General features: G+C 41.5%; 1 protein-coding gene across 5 annotated transcripts in view; it reads left to right on the forward strand.

Moving 5' to 3' along the window:
* The window catches only part of pde4ca (phosphodiesterase 4C, cAMP-specific a), a 51,668-nt gene that overhangs the window by 24,545 nt on the left and 9,213 nt on the right, over positions 1–17,910 (forward strand). For 2 of the 5 annotated variants that reach the window (XM_039602096.1, XM_039602097.1), the window contains 5 exons: positions 15,490–15,681; positions 16,414–16,458; positions 16,955–16,991; positions 17,635–17,708; positions 17,819–17,871. In XM_039602096.1, the coding sequence (XP_039458030.1) occupies positions 15,490–15,681; positions 16,414–16,458; positions 16,955–16,991; positions 17,635–17,708; positions 17,819–17,871 (401 nt within the window). Of the gene's footprint in view, positions 1–1,068; positions 1,776–15,489; positions 15,682–16,413; positions 16,459–16,954; positions 16,992–17,634; positions 17,709–17,818; positions 17,872–17,910 lie in introns of those variants that run through there. The other 3 variants (XM_039602098.1, XM_039602099.1, XM_039602100.1) reach the window with 2 other exon arrangements.

Here is a 17,910-nt window from a genome sequence, read left to right on the forward strand (position 1 = left end):
TCCAGCTTTAGCACCTGGTCAGTGGATACTATTACAATTAAAACTGATATTCAGTACCAAATACTCTCTAAATTGTAACAAGGAATTATCAAATTATTAAAAATTTTTTACAAAGCTGTTTGTCCTCAAAGAAAAACAACCAGATTTAATCTGTCTCTGTCTCTAAAATAGCTGCCTCGTGTCTCATTTTGCTGATTTCTTATTAAATATTCTTTTATGAAAGTTTTCGTTTGGAGACAGAAAGTTAACCTAAGCTAAGGCTTCATATTTACTTTTCACATTTATGCTCGTCAAATACACAATCTGTTTAGGTCATGGGTGACCTTGCGTGTGCCTAAGCCTGTGCATGAGTACATATTGTGTGTGTGTGTGTGTGTGTGTGTGTGTGTGTGTGTGTGTGTGTGTGTGTGTGTGTGTGTGTGTGTGTGTGTGTGTGTGTGTGTTCTTCGTTCTCAGCAGTCTGTGTCCCAAGAGCTACTTATTGTAATACCGTATCACACTCATCCTGCCATCAATCTCTTTACCTAACACATACATGGCCTCCCCAACACACACACACTGTGCCCAACGATCCTGCAGTGGTATTAAGATTGTGTAAGAGAGAGAGCAGGAAGGGGTTAAAATGTCTATAACATTTAGGGAAGGCAGGGACCGTGCTGGCTCTTCTCCCGCCCCTTTTCTCAGCTCTGACCTCACTCTGAAACTTGCTCCCCTTTAAGTCTAATGCATACACACACACACACACACACGCAGGCACGCATGCACACACACACACACACACACACACACACACCTAGAGACACTTGTTGAGTCACATGCCTGCATACACACTTGTTCAGCAGTGCACATGCTCACTAACACACACATTTACACAACCAGCTTGTACAGCTCTGTGCACATTCTGTGGCACGTCTGAACAAAAAGTACACACACACACACGCAGATGACAGGACTACTGTGACAGACTGGAGCAGGAGAGCAAGTTTGTCCAGGGAAAGGAAATAAGTCTGTTTGTTCGGTGATTAAAGGTGTAGCAGCCAAAGGGGGTAGGAGGAAGCGCAGGGAGAGAAACAGAAGACGAGTGTGAGAGAGAGAGAGCAGACAGACAGAAAGGGAGAGGGGGAAGAGGGCAACAGTGTTGCGTTACATTTAGACCCAGAGCAAAGACAAGATGTACATGGGGGACCGATTAATGGAGCTCTGCTGAGAGTGATGAAAAGCTTTTTCTACAGCCTGCAAGGCAGACAGACGTGCAGCTGGGAGAGTGCAGCCTGGAGGAATTCAGGTGCTCAGGACAGATTACACTCAAAAATTTATACGTATCATCCCAGAGAAAGCAACTCTTCACCAGAATACAGGAGCAACAGCTTCGCCCGGGGCGGCAGATTCCATCGTGCCATTCATCCTGGCACTCCTCTGGAGCCGCTGGTCATAGAGCTGGTGTCCACTCCTGCCAGAGGTAATGCCACCTCCCGGGAAGCCGTGGAGAGCTGGACAGCCTGATCGAGCGAGACAGACGAGGAAGCGGGACGGACTTTACAGAGATGAGAGCGGCCACAAGCTGAGGAGAACCAAGAGAGGGAGACAAGCGGAGTCGCCGAGAAGAGGAGGGTGAGGACGAGTTACAGAGAGTAGGCTAAAGAAAAGATGAGTGTGCCAACGAACTGTGGGTTCTTTTACTCTGTGGAACGGAGTATCACAGTGCGGAGTGGGAACATATGGGGATCACCGTGTGCTGTCAACAGGCCTATTGACATCATGCAGAAACGCAGGCGGTAATTAAGAGCTATGTTATTTACTCTCGGTGCTTTTGTCTTCCTTTTCTTCATGTCTTCTTTCATCTCTTAAACACACAGACATACACAGCGAATGTGTCATTATGCAGATGTGCATGAAGTTGGGGAGCATGGGTCTACTGGTAAAACTGGCTTTTATTGAAACCAAAGTTTATTTCCAAGTACTTAAAACACTGCATCGCTCGTAGGGTATCACTGTCTATTTCTTTCTTTTAGATCCTTATAGTTAAAACAGGAACATACAGGAGTGACTCTAATGGGATTAAAAAAACAATCACAAACCTCTTTTTTTTTTACTGTATATCTGAATATGGAAGTGTTTAGACTGCAAACTGTTTTTATCAGCTGCGATATTTACAAAAACATTTTTTCTTTATCAGTTATTTTGGTCCAAATCAGCATTTCCTTAAATAAATTTTTTTTTATCAGATTTCCTCTTCAGCCCTTTTCAGGCACTGTTCCAGATGAGAACAGTGCCCGCTGTCGTATCTTTTTTTTTCATTATGAAGACATCTTGCAGCTTTCAACAAGAGTCAAACTAAGAGAGGAGAAAGGGCGTGTGAAAGTAATAGCTTTTGGATCATTTGAATATTGCAGTATATCCTGGTTGGGGGAAAAAAAACCAAAAATTCTGGTTGCCGTCCAGATATTTTTTAAATTCATAATTAGCACCGTGGCTTATCCAAGAAGGTTTTATAATGTGTTAGGCAGAAAGCAGTACACAAGTCCAACTGTAATTTCAAATGTGTGTGAGAGATTTAATGCAGACTATACAGTGATGGAGTAGTGAAGTGGAGCAATTATGTAACAGATTTATATTAATACCTTTAAAACAAAAATGGCAAAATCGGAGAAAACACATCCAAACACTCTTCATTTTTCTGATGTCGCTGCTTTACAGAAAACCTGCTGCCCTTCAGAGATGCAGGTTTTGCATGGTGGCTTACTTAATTCATGATTTTTGCTGCTGTAGCAGTGAGCCGGCCTGTTTCTGTTACACATTAACAAAGTTTTCATGTGAAGGAAAAACGTCAGGATGTTTTTTCTGTGTGTCTCGCACATCGGTTTGAGAAATCCTGTTTCGTAACGCGATACTTTTTTCTCATTAAGGCTTATCTATCTGACATGCAGCTTGAATGCTGCTGTCCTTCTCATAGGAAAAATTCCTGCAGAACTTTTGTAATTTCACACATAATCCTCAGTGCCAGCAGGGAGGCTCTGAAGGAGGACTCGGAGATAAAGCCGTGTTTACATTACTGTCCTCTGTCCTGTTTCTCAGGCTGGGTCTTTGTTTATCAGATGTAATGCAGAACATTTGTGAGCAGTGGGGATTTTAAAGGGCAGTTGCCCCATATGATTTTATTGCTCTTGGGGGCCCATGCCAGGAAAAGCAACTGACTTCTACTCTTAAACAAGCAAAATTACCTAAAAATGTCAAACTGTGGAGACACTGGACGTTTGCTCATTACGTTACTGCTCGAATTACTTCCACCCGTGGATCTAAAAAGGTCAGAGCTTTACGAGCAGCCGTCTTTGCTGGAGTAGATCGGTAAATGTGCCCAAAGAGGGGAATCAGAAACCGGGAGGTAGAGATCTTTATTTGGATTGAGTTATTTTATCTGGGAGGTTGTACCGGTGATGCTGATGGAAGAACTGACTCTTGCTGGAGCCTGAGTTCCAATAAACGGCCTGTTTTTTTTTCAGTAATTTGTTACAGGAAGTCCAAGCAGAGTAGAAACACATGAGATTATCAGAGACAGCCTTATCAAGTATATGCATTTATTTTATAATCGGTAGTATAAACCATTTTTATGCTCTTTATATCTTTTTTCATACCTCCCCTCTTTTTTTTTTATCCTCCCTTTTGTTATTTGTCAGCCAGTCCACTTAAAGTAGATCACAGCTGATATCTATGGAGCCAGTGTAGACACTCTGATGTCAGCCTCGGCTCCTTTTGTCTATAAAATATAGTCATGCATGAGTAGATCCCCACATAGGCATGAGATGAACTGACAAATTAAACCTGCATGGGGAGGAAGGATATAAATCTGCAGCGTTTGACATCAGACACCAAACTTAGAGCGTCTCATGTGGCCACAGTGCGTGATTTAAAGGCCAATTATCTCACTTAACTGCAGAAGAAAACATGAAAGTAGGCCTTCTACTTAGATGGATATGTGCTGAGGTTATGCATGTTTTTACATGTCTGTGAGCGCAGCAGATAGAAGGGTTGGTGCTTTTATGCATGCCATGCTATTTTCTTTAAGTTGGTGGGTGAGTGCTGACGTTATTTTTGTGCCCAGTGGTGGTTACTGGTTTCTCCTTTCAACTGTTTTAAACTTTTCTGAAACTTGGATAGATAAATTCCCACACAATTCATGGGACAGTAGCAGCTCATCGGTGTGTAAAGCTTTTTTAATTTGAATGTTGTGGAAGTAATATTTGCCTTAAGGTATTAAAATAGCCTGTTAGGCACGTCTAATTTAACTATATTTGCTTCTATTTTGCTGAGAACAACATGATTTTGGAGAGGGGGCCACTAAAGCTGTGAAGGTTAGCACCAACACCTCACATCAAGAAGGTCCTGTGTTTGAATCCGCCTGGATGGCTTTCTCCCGTGGTCCAGAACTTCCATGTTAGCTTAACTGGTGATTCCAAAGTGGCTGTAGGTGTGAGTGGTTGTGTGTCCCTGATTGTTAGCCCTGCAACAGATCGACGACATGTCCAGAGAGTACCGCGCCTCTTGCTCTGTGATAGCTGAGATAGGCTCCAGCCCCACGCTGACCCTGAGTTGAAGTGGAAAAAGATGGAAGAATTGGGTGGATTTATAAAAATAATAAGACCAAATATAAAAACTGGCAGACGGAGACTGCAACAAACTATTTTAATAATACAGAATTTCATCTTCAACCTTTCAGCATGCTGGGGCCCAGCTGGGAGCTTCACTTTTACTCCCTAGTCAAACTTAAAGCCAAACAGTTTTGGAACTTGCATGCAAGTCAAGCTATAGTAAAATAAATGCAACACTGTGGTAACTGTAGTTGCATTGTATGGCATGGTAACAATATTTCTGAGTCGGTAAAAGTGGTGTGACTTCATCCCTTATTATGGAAAAATAGATGATGGTGGTAATTCTTTTGCAGTGGGTCACAGTTAGTTCCTTTTTTACATTCATGGTGATCTCAGGGTGAATCCCTCACAGCAAACCTTAAAAGCAAACTTTTAAACTGGCCAGCGGAAATACCTGCAAAGTTAACCCGTCCTCAGCAGGACGTCTATGGCTCTTTTCCTTTGTACCTCTCGTGGGTAAAAGGTTTACGTTGTTATTTTTTGCATAACAAATCACAGAGCCCGCTCTTGTTGTCGGGTCGAAAATTAAAAGCTGGGTGATTAGCTCCATCGATTTGAGCCGTTTCTCTTCTCCCCCCCTCTCTCGAGCCCATTTGCAGGCAGCTGTGTGTCCACAGGCTGCTGATCTAATTTACCTCAGCCATGTCAGCAGAGGGCTGTGCACAAAATTAACAGTGACACGGAATATCATGCAGGTTTGACAGTGATGGAAGGGATGGAAAAATCCTAAAGATTATTTCTAAATAAACCACTGATGGCAAATACAAGTGTGGGCTTTGTTAGGTGTTTGGGAGTTATGCTCAGGGTAATTTAATATAAATTAAGTGCGTTACAATGCTGACAGTTTTGGCAGTAAAGCTGAGCTTTAGACGTGCGTTTTTAGAAACCCAATACTCTCCCCTGTCAATTCAACCTGGGAGGAGAGGAGGAGGAAAGAGAAATCTTCATCTGCCTAATTTATCAACGTCTCTAAGTGTGAATGTTGGATCCACACTAACGCTTTAGATGCCAACTCCTGTTAAGTAGTTTCTAGATAGATGTTCCTTGTTACTGCTTCATTTACGTACACAGACTCTTGTCTTTGAGATAATCGCACAACACTTGTGCCGGGGTCAAATATTATCTGACTTTGCCAGGTCACTGCGGGCTTGATAAATGAATCCAAGCTTTCAGTCGCCGCGCTCATTTGCAGAAGTGATTAACTCATCTTGTGCCCGCTACGCTTCATAACTCTCACAGGTCCTGGCAAAGTAGAGGAGGTGTCTCAGCCAAAAGCCACTTTGTCGTAATAAATGTCTCCTGAAAGTGTTTCCAAAGCATTTCTTAATTCATCAATGCTTCCTAGTGATGGTGTGGCCCACGGGGAGTGAAGCGACATGGACCATCTGTCTCAGACGGAGGCAGCAGGTCCGCTGATGGGTTGCAGGCCCGAGGCGCACGGACAAGGATGGCTGTGAAACCGCTCTCTCACCTGTGTTTTTAAATGGACGCATGAGTTGCAGACTACTTAGTTTCAGTAGCCGGTGATGACCTCACAGGAAGATTCATCATGCATAGGTTACTTATATTTAAAGATGTGGCCTGTATGCGCACTTCAGTTTGTTACAAAGCATGAAAACCACACAGGGTTATGAAATTGTGTCATTTTCTTCAGGTTGCTTAATACAGGGTTGAAAATGTGGGCTTTATGACTGACTTGTGTTAAATAAATTATTTTTATTGGAAAAAAAGAAGCTTAAACTTTTTTGTCTTTACTGTCACGTCTATTTTATTTATAGCCTATAGTTATACCCAAAGTGCTTTAGAGACAGGAACATTTACATTCCAGGTCTCCAAAAAACACAGTTTCAAAATACATGAAAAGCTGAGAGGTGTATATTGTTGTGTTAGCAAACGGAGGGATTTGTTGGTCATTAAAATACGTTCAGAATTTACAAACTAATGATGATATTTTTAAGTACCTTATTTTTATGTTTTTATCCAGCAGTCTGTTGACGCTGTAACTGCAGAGACTGTGGATGCACATCCATGCAGCCCTGTACTGATTGTGTGCCTTGTAGGCCTCTCCGGGCCTCTCTGCCTAACAATTAGGCGACCAGGTTAGGTCCTTCCGGGTAAACGAGTCCCCTACAGTCTTTTGCAAACCTTAAGCTGGATCTTCTTTCCTCTTTTCTTATTTGTGCAACTCCAGACCTGCCCCCTGCACTTCACCCCAGCTGCCATTTTCAGTTTGTAGGTCGCTTGATGTCATCCTACATTTGTGACATTCGACATTCGAATGAGCTGTGAGTCGTCCCTGTCCCCGAGGGTTGTTTTCACCCTCCTCTGGTCTGAGGTTTGTTGTTAGCAATATCGCTTGTTGTTGTTGTTTTAATGAATCATTTTAATGTGGAAGCAATTACGTCTATGAGTAAAGCTGGAATTTAACCCTTTGTTGCCTCACTTAAAACTGTTTGTTTCCAACACTTGGCTTGATTAATAGTATTTTTTTTATTCTTTTTTCTTTTGAGGTGCTCCTATCACTGTTCATTGCAGTCAAGTTTGTTTTTTAGAGGAGCGATGGCGACAGCAGCAGTTTTTAGACTTTTCCTCATTAAATGAAATTTGGTTGAAGTTAATACCATGAGGTGGACTTGCATTGAAGTGGCTTTTAACTGCATTGAGATACTGATTTATTTATTATTTAAAATCTGGAGTTGAAGTTAGAGGTTTTCCAATGCAAGGAGTCCTTTATGTATATGTATGACCCACTGTTCACTTGCAATTTAAACAACAGTTCGCACTGAAATAGAGGTCAGCTTCATATCTATCTTTTGTCAGCAAGATATCCACACATCATTCTACAGCTTGTCGCTCTAACAGCGAGTTTCTCTTTTGGGGTTCATTCAAGGAAAGGCAACGAGGAACATTTGAAGAAAAAGGAATGTGTTTGCAGTGACAGATTCGTTATGCAAGTTCAATTTCATAGATTAGGCACAAAATATGCAAAAAAAAAAAATATCTGGGCAATTTGGCTGCACTGAAATTGTTGGAATTCTTGCAGCTGATAGCGCTTGTGTAACTGTAACTTAAAACCATTTGTTGGAAAAACGAGTATTTCCTTCTTCCACTGCAACTCTGATTGTGACACCTCACCACTGCTTACACTGTATCAGATAACTGATGACTGACAGCAAGATTGTCCTCGGCAGTCATTTCACATTGTAAACAGAATCAGAGCTCCACATCTAGACTTTATATTGTTTTTCAAAGGAAGAAAAAAATTTGAGAAAGACAGCTGGGTGTGACTCAAGCCATCAGAGGGAAAGTCCTGAGGAACCTGCAGTGTTTTACCTCTGACACTCATTTTCTCTAAGTTAAATAAATGCTCTTTGACAAATGTAATGTAATACTGCGCGAGTGTTATATATGTATAAATCCTGTTATTTATTCACCTTGACCGTAATGAGGAGGGAATCCATCCTTCCAGACTTTGCACACAGTCATTTCCGAGCAATCAGTACTGGACCTACCAGAAAATAAGGTTGCAGCTATGTGACTTATGATACTAGATAGACTACTAGATAGTCACCTTCCAAGAATTTTCCCTTGCCTGCAAGAACCGTTCAGATTTTCCTTACAGAGATAACAAGAATAATCTAACAACATGCTAACTATATACTTACCGATACTGACTTCTAAACCCTTTTGTTGCTTGAAGTTAGCTGATGGTAATAGTTAATTTTAGTGCTAACAGATAGATTATTTGAAAGTTCCTCTACAGGACTATCTAGGATTGCCTCTTTAGAAAGCATGCATTGTTTTAGGTTAATAGTTAATCACATTAAACGTGAAGTCTTCTGTTTCCTTAACCAGAATAGTAACTTCTTACAGTATGTCTGTACAAAAGCTTTTACATCATCTAGGAAATTACCTCTTCTAAGCCAAATGTTAATTGTTCAGCTGTTAATAATCTAAGTATAGGTTGGGTCTTCATTTTTTAAGGCAATGATAAGATAAGGCAAATGATTCTGAGTCCCTGTCTTTGTGGTGTGTCTTCTACATTGGGTTACACACTTTTAAAACCAGTTTTTACTGGTTCGCTTAATTCTGAACAGTGGTTAGACATCAGTAGTACCAATGCACGATGTCTATAATTAGCTCTCCTCTGTCGCTCAGAGGCTGACCTGCTGGGCCTGTTTTTGTTGGCTGTAAAGTGTGAAAATAGCTAAACGGTTATTGTTTGTGTTGCTATTCACAACTACTTTCTTAAGCAGTCACAGCTGCACTCTGGTTTAGATGTCTGTGCTGCTTTGCTCTATGGTTTGAGAAAGATCTACAGCTTATATAGCAAAACTGCTCTGTGTGTATGTTTTAGGAGGATTATTCAGAAACAGAGAAACAAATTCTTACATATTTAGCTTATTCAGCTAAATGCTAATTTGGCTTTTTGAGAAATACACGTTTGCTTTGTTGTTGAACGTTAGCTCAGAAGCTAACTTTGCTTTGTGTAAGGGGCACAAAATCTACTTATAAGCTCCTGTAAAACTCACTAATAAACATGTCCAATCAACTAAAACATGAGCGTCGAATGAGATTAAATACTTGTTTTGTTTGTTTTCATGCCAAGCTAAGTTTAGCTAGGCTAGGCTAATTGTCATAAGGCTGTTCCTTTTTTGAGTTAATGGTGCACAAGTCAGTTGTCAGTGACACAACAGACAAGACGGCCGATAAGTTTCTTTCTCTTAAATCTGTTGTGAGTGCTTTTATTATACAGTCATGTGAAATGAGGAACATTTGATCCTCTGTGAAACACCACGAGCTTTTTTCAGTCAATATCAAAATCTCAATTGATTTAGTGTTCTCCTGTAGAAAATGTACACCCATAGCCTCAGAAGCTTATTTTGGGCCAACTGAGATAGAAATAACTTACTTCCTGTAGGCTTTTTGCATAATTTGTCAGACCAGTGTCTGATATTTATTTCACCACTCTTCCATGCAACATTCATTTAGTGATCTGACAAGTCAAAGAGTTTTTTTGTTTGTTTTTTCTGTTTGAAATCCACATTTCGCAGCATTTAAGTCCAGTCCTCTCCACGACCCCCTTTTCTTTTTGAGCCATTACTTGGTGGATTTTCTTGGGTGCTTAGAATTTTTATCATCTTCAATTCAAGGCAAATGTCCTTGCATGATGTTCAAACACACTACTTTAACTGCGCCATATTTCAGAGCATGGTTGGGAAGGTGAATTGATAAGATGCACTCATGGAAAAAGGAAACATTTTCCATGAGACGTGCTTATTGTTTTACCATACTTCATTTAAGCCACCCACAGTGTATAACATAATCAGATTTATAAAATAATCGTGACATTGCTTTTAGAAAATATTTAGAAGATGCAAGAAACCAATGAAAATATAAGTGTACTTTCAGAGATGGATTACAGCTGGTGCTCCGGGAAAAAGGATAAGGCGATTGTGAATTAATCTAGCTACACTGTGGACATGTAAACACATACCACCTCCATCGGGTTTCTTCACTGCCAGATTCAGTAACGTGATGTTACAGAATAGAAGAAGAAGACGCGCAAGACAAACAACAGGGTGGTCCTGGCTGTGTGTGTGAAGGGCCACACAAGCGTCAGGAGAAAAAAACACAACATTTATCCCAGAGCACAAACTGATGACTTATGTAATTCATACTCAAAATCGCCTCTGTGGATTTCTACTCTGGCCACTTTTACCACATCTGTTCTCCCTTTGTTCCCATTGTTCTGTGTGCTGAGCTACAGCGTGTGGACTCTCAGTTGCTGGTGTGAACTTTGTGGTCTCACTCAAGCCGGGCGGAGAATGTCTCTCGTGCCTCTAGTGCAGGCGAACCACGGTGTCATAATTTGACAGCATTGCTGCTTTTGTTTCACACTGACACATCGTCGCATACTAGAAATCATTTCAGATTATCTCCCAAGTATTACAAAAGATTTTCTCTTGCACGAAGCGAATGCTCTGTGCATCAGTTTATACAGCGTTTGAATAAATGTCCCAGCTCGTCGCGCAGCTCGGCTTTGGTGTAACTAATTCTACCTCTGGCTGTGTCACAGCAAAGGCCTGGGAGTGATGAATGAAGGTTCAGATGACAGCTTGCCCTGGTTTACAGGTCTATCTCGCCCTCGCTTTCTCCCTCTCTCGCTCGCTCTGCCCCGTTGCTCCTGTATTTTAATGCTCCCCAGATGGGATTGACGTTGCCATGACAGGCGGTGACGCAGGCGGGGTGTCAAGTATCAGGGCCACTGACAGGTTGCCATCAATCACACTTGTTACCAGCCAGCCACTTAAATAACAAACATGGTAACACCTCTCTCTTTACACCTTTTTTTTTTTTTTTTGACTAAAAGTCTTTGCCTTGTCCAGGAATGCTGGCTTCATTTGGTCTTTAGACAAGAGAAGTAATTAAGTGTGCGAGTGCATGTGCATGCATATCCACCTTTGAAGCCTGGTGTGCGACTGCAGATGCCAAATTAGGATGGTTCTATTTAACCATATCCAATCTCAAACAGGTGGCACATTACGCATTTCAGCTGGCTTTTTAGCTTTTATATGAGATTTTATTTTCACCGTCTCTGCACGTAGAAAAACATTTCATGTTTCTTTTACAGTGTGGCAATAATTAAGAATAAAAGTAGCTCGAATTTTTGTTCAGTGATTAATTTGATTTATCTGCAGAAAACTTCGTCTCTACCTCATTATTTTACAATGCATACAATGTGCAAGTTCAAAGACCCGGCCCAAAATCGTCAGAATGCATGTTTTGTCTGTGGTAAAGCTACAGTGATACAAATATCTGAATAATAAATTATTAAATGAATAACATGCCTCAGTTTTCTCTGTTCAGACATGCACATTGACCGGCTGTAGCAGTTTCACTAAGGCCCAGCAGAGGGACTCTGTCCTCAGAGTGAATGAATAGATTATTTTAATTCGGCAGGAAGAACCTAAAATACACGTTAGCTATCACTCATCACCAGTTTTATCCGGACTATAATTAACACCTTCCCACACTAACAGGGATATTTTTTAAAAATCCCTTTTTTAAAATTCTTGGAGCAGAGAAGAGTGGAGAGTGGGAAGGGTGCCGGAGAAGGAGGAGAGGTGGGCAGGCGGGTGGGTGGGTGCCAGTTGTGAAAAACAAAAAGACAATGGAGGAGTCATTTTTGAAGACCAACCAGCCACAGAGCTTCTGTGGGAGCTTCCTGTTCAGACGATGCGCACACTGAGCCTGAACCTTGACCTTTGACCTCTTAGGACTACAGAATGCCTCAGCTGACAGATTTAATGCACATTTTGTTAACTGTATAGTTAAAGATCGTGCACATCGGAGGTGTGCAGAAAATACTGGAATATTCTGGTTTCACTGTTCTTAGTGTGAAACGACATTACAAGAAAAACTGTAAACAGCTTTTTTCATTTTTTCCAAATAAAGAAAATCACAATTCAGCTGTTTAGAAAATTATAAAATCCGTAACTCACAACTTTACAGCCTCAACAGCAACTATTTTTTTCAAAAATAGCTGTTTTTGAGTTATTGTTTTACTTTATCACTTATTTAGATCTCCATCGCTTGTTTCCATGGTAACAGCTACTTTCCCCTTTTTTCTTTTTTTTGCTACATAAATTAAAGAATTTGTTATAAAACTGTATGAACCACAACTAGAAGATTGGGATTTCACAATGAAAAAATACTACGTGTTTTGTCTGCTGGGGTGCTTGAGTACGAGGTGAGCAGTGAAGTGTCACGAGTGAGTCAGGATTCCCTTCCCTGCACTGAGCTCACAACAGCTCAGCGAGAGATAAAGAGAGAAAAACTGGAAGTGAAAAAAAAAGCGGTGGGGGAATGGCGTAGGCGGTATTTTGATCCGCGGTCTAATTTTAGCTCGGTATCGGCTTCAAATAGAAACTCCTCCATAAATATTCATGAATGGAGGGAAGAATCTGCTGCTCTGTGAGGCAGAGACGGCAAACAGAGAGCGAAAGAGAGAGAGGAGGGCTCTGAATTCTACCTGAAGGTTATTTTTAGCTGCAGTGTTGCCTTTCTCGATTCACATGCGAGCGGAGGTTAATTTTAGCTGCACAGACAGAGACGTGTGGAAATACAAACAGATTCATAATCAGAGCACACGAGGAGAGCAGCGGGCGCAGCATTAATACAGAGGATACGATGAGAGAGATGGGTTAAATTGGAAAGATGAAAAGGTGAGGAGAGCGTGACCATCTCCCCACCTCAGTAATTTGAGATTAAAATACACACATTGTAGGCGTACATCATTGGGACTCATTGTTTGTATTATTTACACATAAAATTATGATTTATTTTTACCCCTTGCACACACAGCCAGTCTGTCATTCGTGCACGCTCACTCTAGCAGCCACGCTGGCACAGTCCCACTGTACTGTGTCTGACATTTTAGTCACTCGCACTTTCTTGGCCTTATTATCTGAGTCCCTGGACTTCTGTGATGCAGTCAGTGTGTCTGAATCTGTCACATGAACGGAGGGAAATCAGCTTCTGCTGTTATGTAATAGCCGGTAACACACCAACGTCTTGGGGGGGGAGAGTACTGCAGAACGCAGCAGGCATGAGAGGAATGAATGCAGTGTTTTTATGCATGCCAACTGTAAAGGCTGGATTGTAGCAGCACAACTCTGCAAATGCCAAAGTTGGTCAATTGCTCATGGATTGGAGTAAAAGGTAGTCATTCATGGGGGCAGCAGATAGTTGTGGTTTTGCTCAAGTTGTGTCAAATGTCAAAAATGTTGACCATGTGAAAAACACATTATTACTCCCCACCTTCTATACTGTGCACTCACTGACTGCCGACTTTGTTAGCTACACCTCTTTAACTGTTTGTTAATGGAAACATCTGCCAGTCGAATGGCAACAACTTGGTGCAGGTAGGCATGTAGCCATGGTCACTTTGAAGCTGAACATTTAAATCGAGCATCAACTGCTGTATGCAACACAGTGTGCAGCGACTATATATGTTGTTAACGTCTTTCAATGTGTGCATTTTGTTACACTCTAGACCCCACACAGCTGCACAAGAATCTGATTTAGTGGTAATTTTATCACTGACATTTTGGGTTTGTGTGTTATTATTCTCTAACACTTTGGAACCCATACCTGCACCATGAGATTTTTATTTTGAAATATTGGTTTCCCTGTTCTGTTTATTTGAAAGGGATCAAATGTGTCTCAGCATCTGCCCTTGCAAAATCCTCCATGTTCTGCTAATGGTTGTTTTACTAAAGTGTGGATTTCTATTCTGGAGCTCCTCACGCTGTTCAGCAAAAGGAGATGCGTTGCCAAACGGAGCTGCTGGCCCAAAGTCTCCGAGGCTCAGAGCAACGCTGTGAGAAAGTAGAAATGTGGATCACAGGAGAAACATGCTTAGACTGTGAAGAAGGACCTTGCCGTGCCTTCGTTTGTTGTTTTCCTCTAGTCAGACGGTGTTTTTCAGGAGGAACTCCTCTTCACCTGACGCTGTGCTATTTTTAGGCTCGCCTCTCTCGTGTAACCCACGTCAGCACTGTGCTGCTATTTTTATCTCTGCTGTTCGCTCACAGTCGGGATTCATCTGTATGTACACGCGCGCACACAGACACACACATACTTGTATCACGAGAGCATCACATTATCTAAACAAAATTCGTGCCTTTACTATTGTTTCTCTGCATGATGATTGTGTAGCTGTGGAGTTCAAGTACGTCCAGGCTGGCTGCCTGACAGTCTCAGGTTTTGCTTGATTCGCTGTTTCAAATGATATAATATCTTTTAATGTTCAATATATTAATAATGAAAAATGGGTCCATCCTGCCCATTAGCTGCTCTTTTTTGTATCACTCTAATGACACACTTAATGGATTTTAGCAGTTAGTTATCCTATTTATAAATCAGCTATATAGGATTACACACAGCCACCAGTGCTGAGAGCTATTCTTCCTCTTTGGATCTCATCACCTCCTCATTTTGGTTTCAGTCTGACTTGGATGTGTTTTCTTATCCACCATTGTTGTTCAGCTTGAATTGTGGTGCTGATTTTAGCTTACTTCCTGAGCTGAGCTGAGCTCATATATGTCACAATGTCTTATCCTTTTTGTCACCCTTCTAAATTTGAATTTTGAGTTCTTATTGTGGTCTTTACTTCTATGTTACACTATTTCCTCTTCAAGAAAGAACAATATCAGAGTGAAAGCTTGTGTGATAGAAGTCCTTATAAGGTCTGTAGCGATGTTTTAGATATGGAATATTGCATCTTTTAGTAACTGTGTCCATGTTATTGTCACCAGAGGAGCACCAGTCTGGTTTACTTGTAACTGGAATTTTGTAAAAAGTTTATTTCCACATTTATTCTCCCTTATTCTTTTTATTTTATGGCTGTTGCTTTTATACTGCCTGCAGCTCTTAATGGAGCTCGTTTTCTCACCTCAGTGCATGCTGACCCACTTGACCAGCCACTCGGTGTATTTCCAATAACGCTGTTGACAGCTGGTTTTCAGTTGCTCCTGCCTGATGCTGTAAGCAGTCACAAAGTGCTGAACTGTATTTGTGTGACAGACTCAGGGATAGATTCATATACAACAGCTGTTGTACACATGAATGCACAAATTGCAGATATTCTATGGGAGATATTTTATGGCACTGTGTGTCTAACAATGGAAAAACAAGCTTTCCAGGAAGCATGGACAGTTTGGATGGATTCATTTCTTCTATTTCCTTTCCTGAGCAAATCTACAAGCTGGTAAATTCCTAAATGGTCTCTTAAGCCATCTAACCTTAATAAATTCTCTTTGCATTTATGTCTTCTTAGTTTTGATGTGGAGAATGGATTGTCTGTGGGACGCAGCCCCCTGGACCCTCAGGCCAGCCCTAACTCCGGTCTGGCCCGACCAACCAATTTCCCTCACAGCCAGCGGAGGGAATCTTTCCTCTACCGCTCTGACTCCGACTTCGACCTATCACCCAAAGGTCCCTCCAGAAACTCCTCCACTGCCAGTGACCTGTAAGTCTGCCAGTTGAAACTGTTAATCCTCTGTCTCTATGTATTGAGAGTGGCTTAAAACAATCCCTTTGGATAAATCCAATGCCCCGCCTAGGAATGTTGTTGCTTTAAATTTAGTAATCTGCTGATATCAAGTTCTCTAAAAGTAAAAAAGAGCTTTTTACATCACGGATAAAGGTTGTCAAAGTATCAACCGCCATTCCTGATGCTGTGCTTTTTATCCTAAAGGGATACCACTAGGATCACATGGATCATATTTGCATTTCTGCTTTTCTGTTCTTCTCTATCTGTCTGAGCTCAGAGGTTTCCGGGCTGGGGAAGCAGTATTGTGCCTCGATTTACGGGCTGGCTTCTTTACCTGTTTGCAGTTTGAGTTCTGAAGCCAAATGGCCTCGCAGTTTAACTATTTTAATTGTTTTTCATAGAGTGAAGAGGACTGATAAGAAAGATCCACCTTGAGAAGATTTAGCTTTCTCAAAGACTTTATTAGGACATGCTATGTATTGCTCGCAGCTGTTTTCCCATCACAAAGTGCTTGAATGTCAAATCTATTCCACTGGGATTCTAAAGAAAGGAATATTTTGTTTGTTTTTCTGTGTGTCTCAGTTACATCCCCAAGCAAGACATTATAGATTTCATGCTATCTAAAAAAAAAGAAAGAAAGAAAAACTTCGGTTTTGTAATTGAAGCAGTCACAGATCTCTTCAACCTCTTGCCTATCTGTTTTTAAAGGGAAGAAAGCTTGAAGCATTGGGAAGTCAACTGGTTGTCATCTCGGTGAGAAGAACATGATAAACAAAATAAATTAGGGCGAAAATAAACCCACACTGGCTCTGTCCCCTGAAGGCCTCTTCTGCATTCCCTCTGGATGGCTTCATGATCATTTCCCTCCTTTCTCCTGATGACTAAATATCAAAAACCTCTCTTGTGACCCCTGTCAGGCTCTCTAAAACACCCCGTTCTCTTTTGTTTGTTCTTGCATGCGACGCTCAATTGGAGCGACAGTCAAGTATAATAACACACTTTTGTTTTATTTACTCATATTTAACTGTTCATAACGTGTCGCCCACCCTTTCCACCTCACCCAGACTGTTTCCTCACCGGCCTCATTAGATGCAGTGCATGTCTTTAATAAATTAGAATAAACTATAATAGATACGAGGAAGGTTTCTTTTTATCACTCTTTGGTATCACAGTTTAGGGATTTATAGTTGAGCTTCTCAGTATTTTGTGTTTTTTCATGCTTTTTTCCTCTTGTGTGTCTTTTCTGCAGACATACAGAAGACATGATAGTCACACCGTTTGCACAGGTGAGTCCTCTGAAATCTTTCCCAGTCAGCCTGTTTTACGTATTGTGTTATTTGAAAATTTGGCAGATGGTCAAATTAAGAAAAGAAAAAAAAAACAGCCTCCAGATGGTATGAGACTGGGCTTTAGTGCTCTACCGGAACATCCCCTCAGGATCATGTTGGCCCTGCGACAGGATCAGCATCCCGCTGGTGTTGCCTAGCTCTTGCGTGGGATGTGCGTCACTCCTGTGCTCACTTTACACAGTGAAAGGAGCTGAGAATCCAATACTGCTGGATCATGCTGTTTAAGATATGCATGGTGGCAGATAAGGCTCATGCATGGATCAAGTCTGGACATCTGATACTCTGTGGGCTTTCTCCTCATGCTGAGTCAGTGTTTGGTGACAGATGCAGTGGCAGACGTGACCTAGAGGAGTGTCAGTGATGCTATGAAAACATCAGAAAGGGAGTGGGGGATGCCTTCGGGTAGCACATCTGCCAAGAGTGGAGAGCCACAGTATCAAATGATAGTCAGTGATTTGTGTTGAGAAGCTCTTGTTCAATGAAAGTGGAAGCTTTTATGAGCATTTAAAGCTACACTTCATCACATTACAAATGTGTCATTTGATGAACTCGTACATTCACCCCTTTGTTCCTCTCATAGGTCCTCGCCAGCCTGAGGACAGTTCGAAGTAACTTCGCCGTCATAACCGGCCAGCAAGATCGCACGGCCAGCAAGTAGGCTTTTTGGAGACTTCCTAAGTCTTTTTGCTCTTTCACCATCACACCTGACAAACACGCTGTGCTTAATCTTTAATATGCTCACTTTGGATGGTCTCTGTCTACAGAACACGATCTTCAGGCAGCAACCCACCATCCATGTGCAAGACCAGCCTCGCAGGTCGGTAGCGGTTTTGGAATGAGCTATTTACTTATTAGC

Source organism: Oreochromis aureus, linkage group 18, assembly GCF_013358895.1.
Source record: "Oreochromis aureus strain Israel breed Guangdong linkage group 18, ZZ_aureus, whole genome shotgun sequence".
Classification (NCBI taxonomy): Eukaryota; Metazoa; Chordata; class Actinopteri; order Cichliformes; family Cichlidae; genus Oreochromis; species Oreochromis aureus.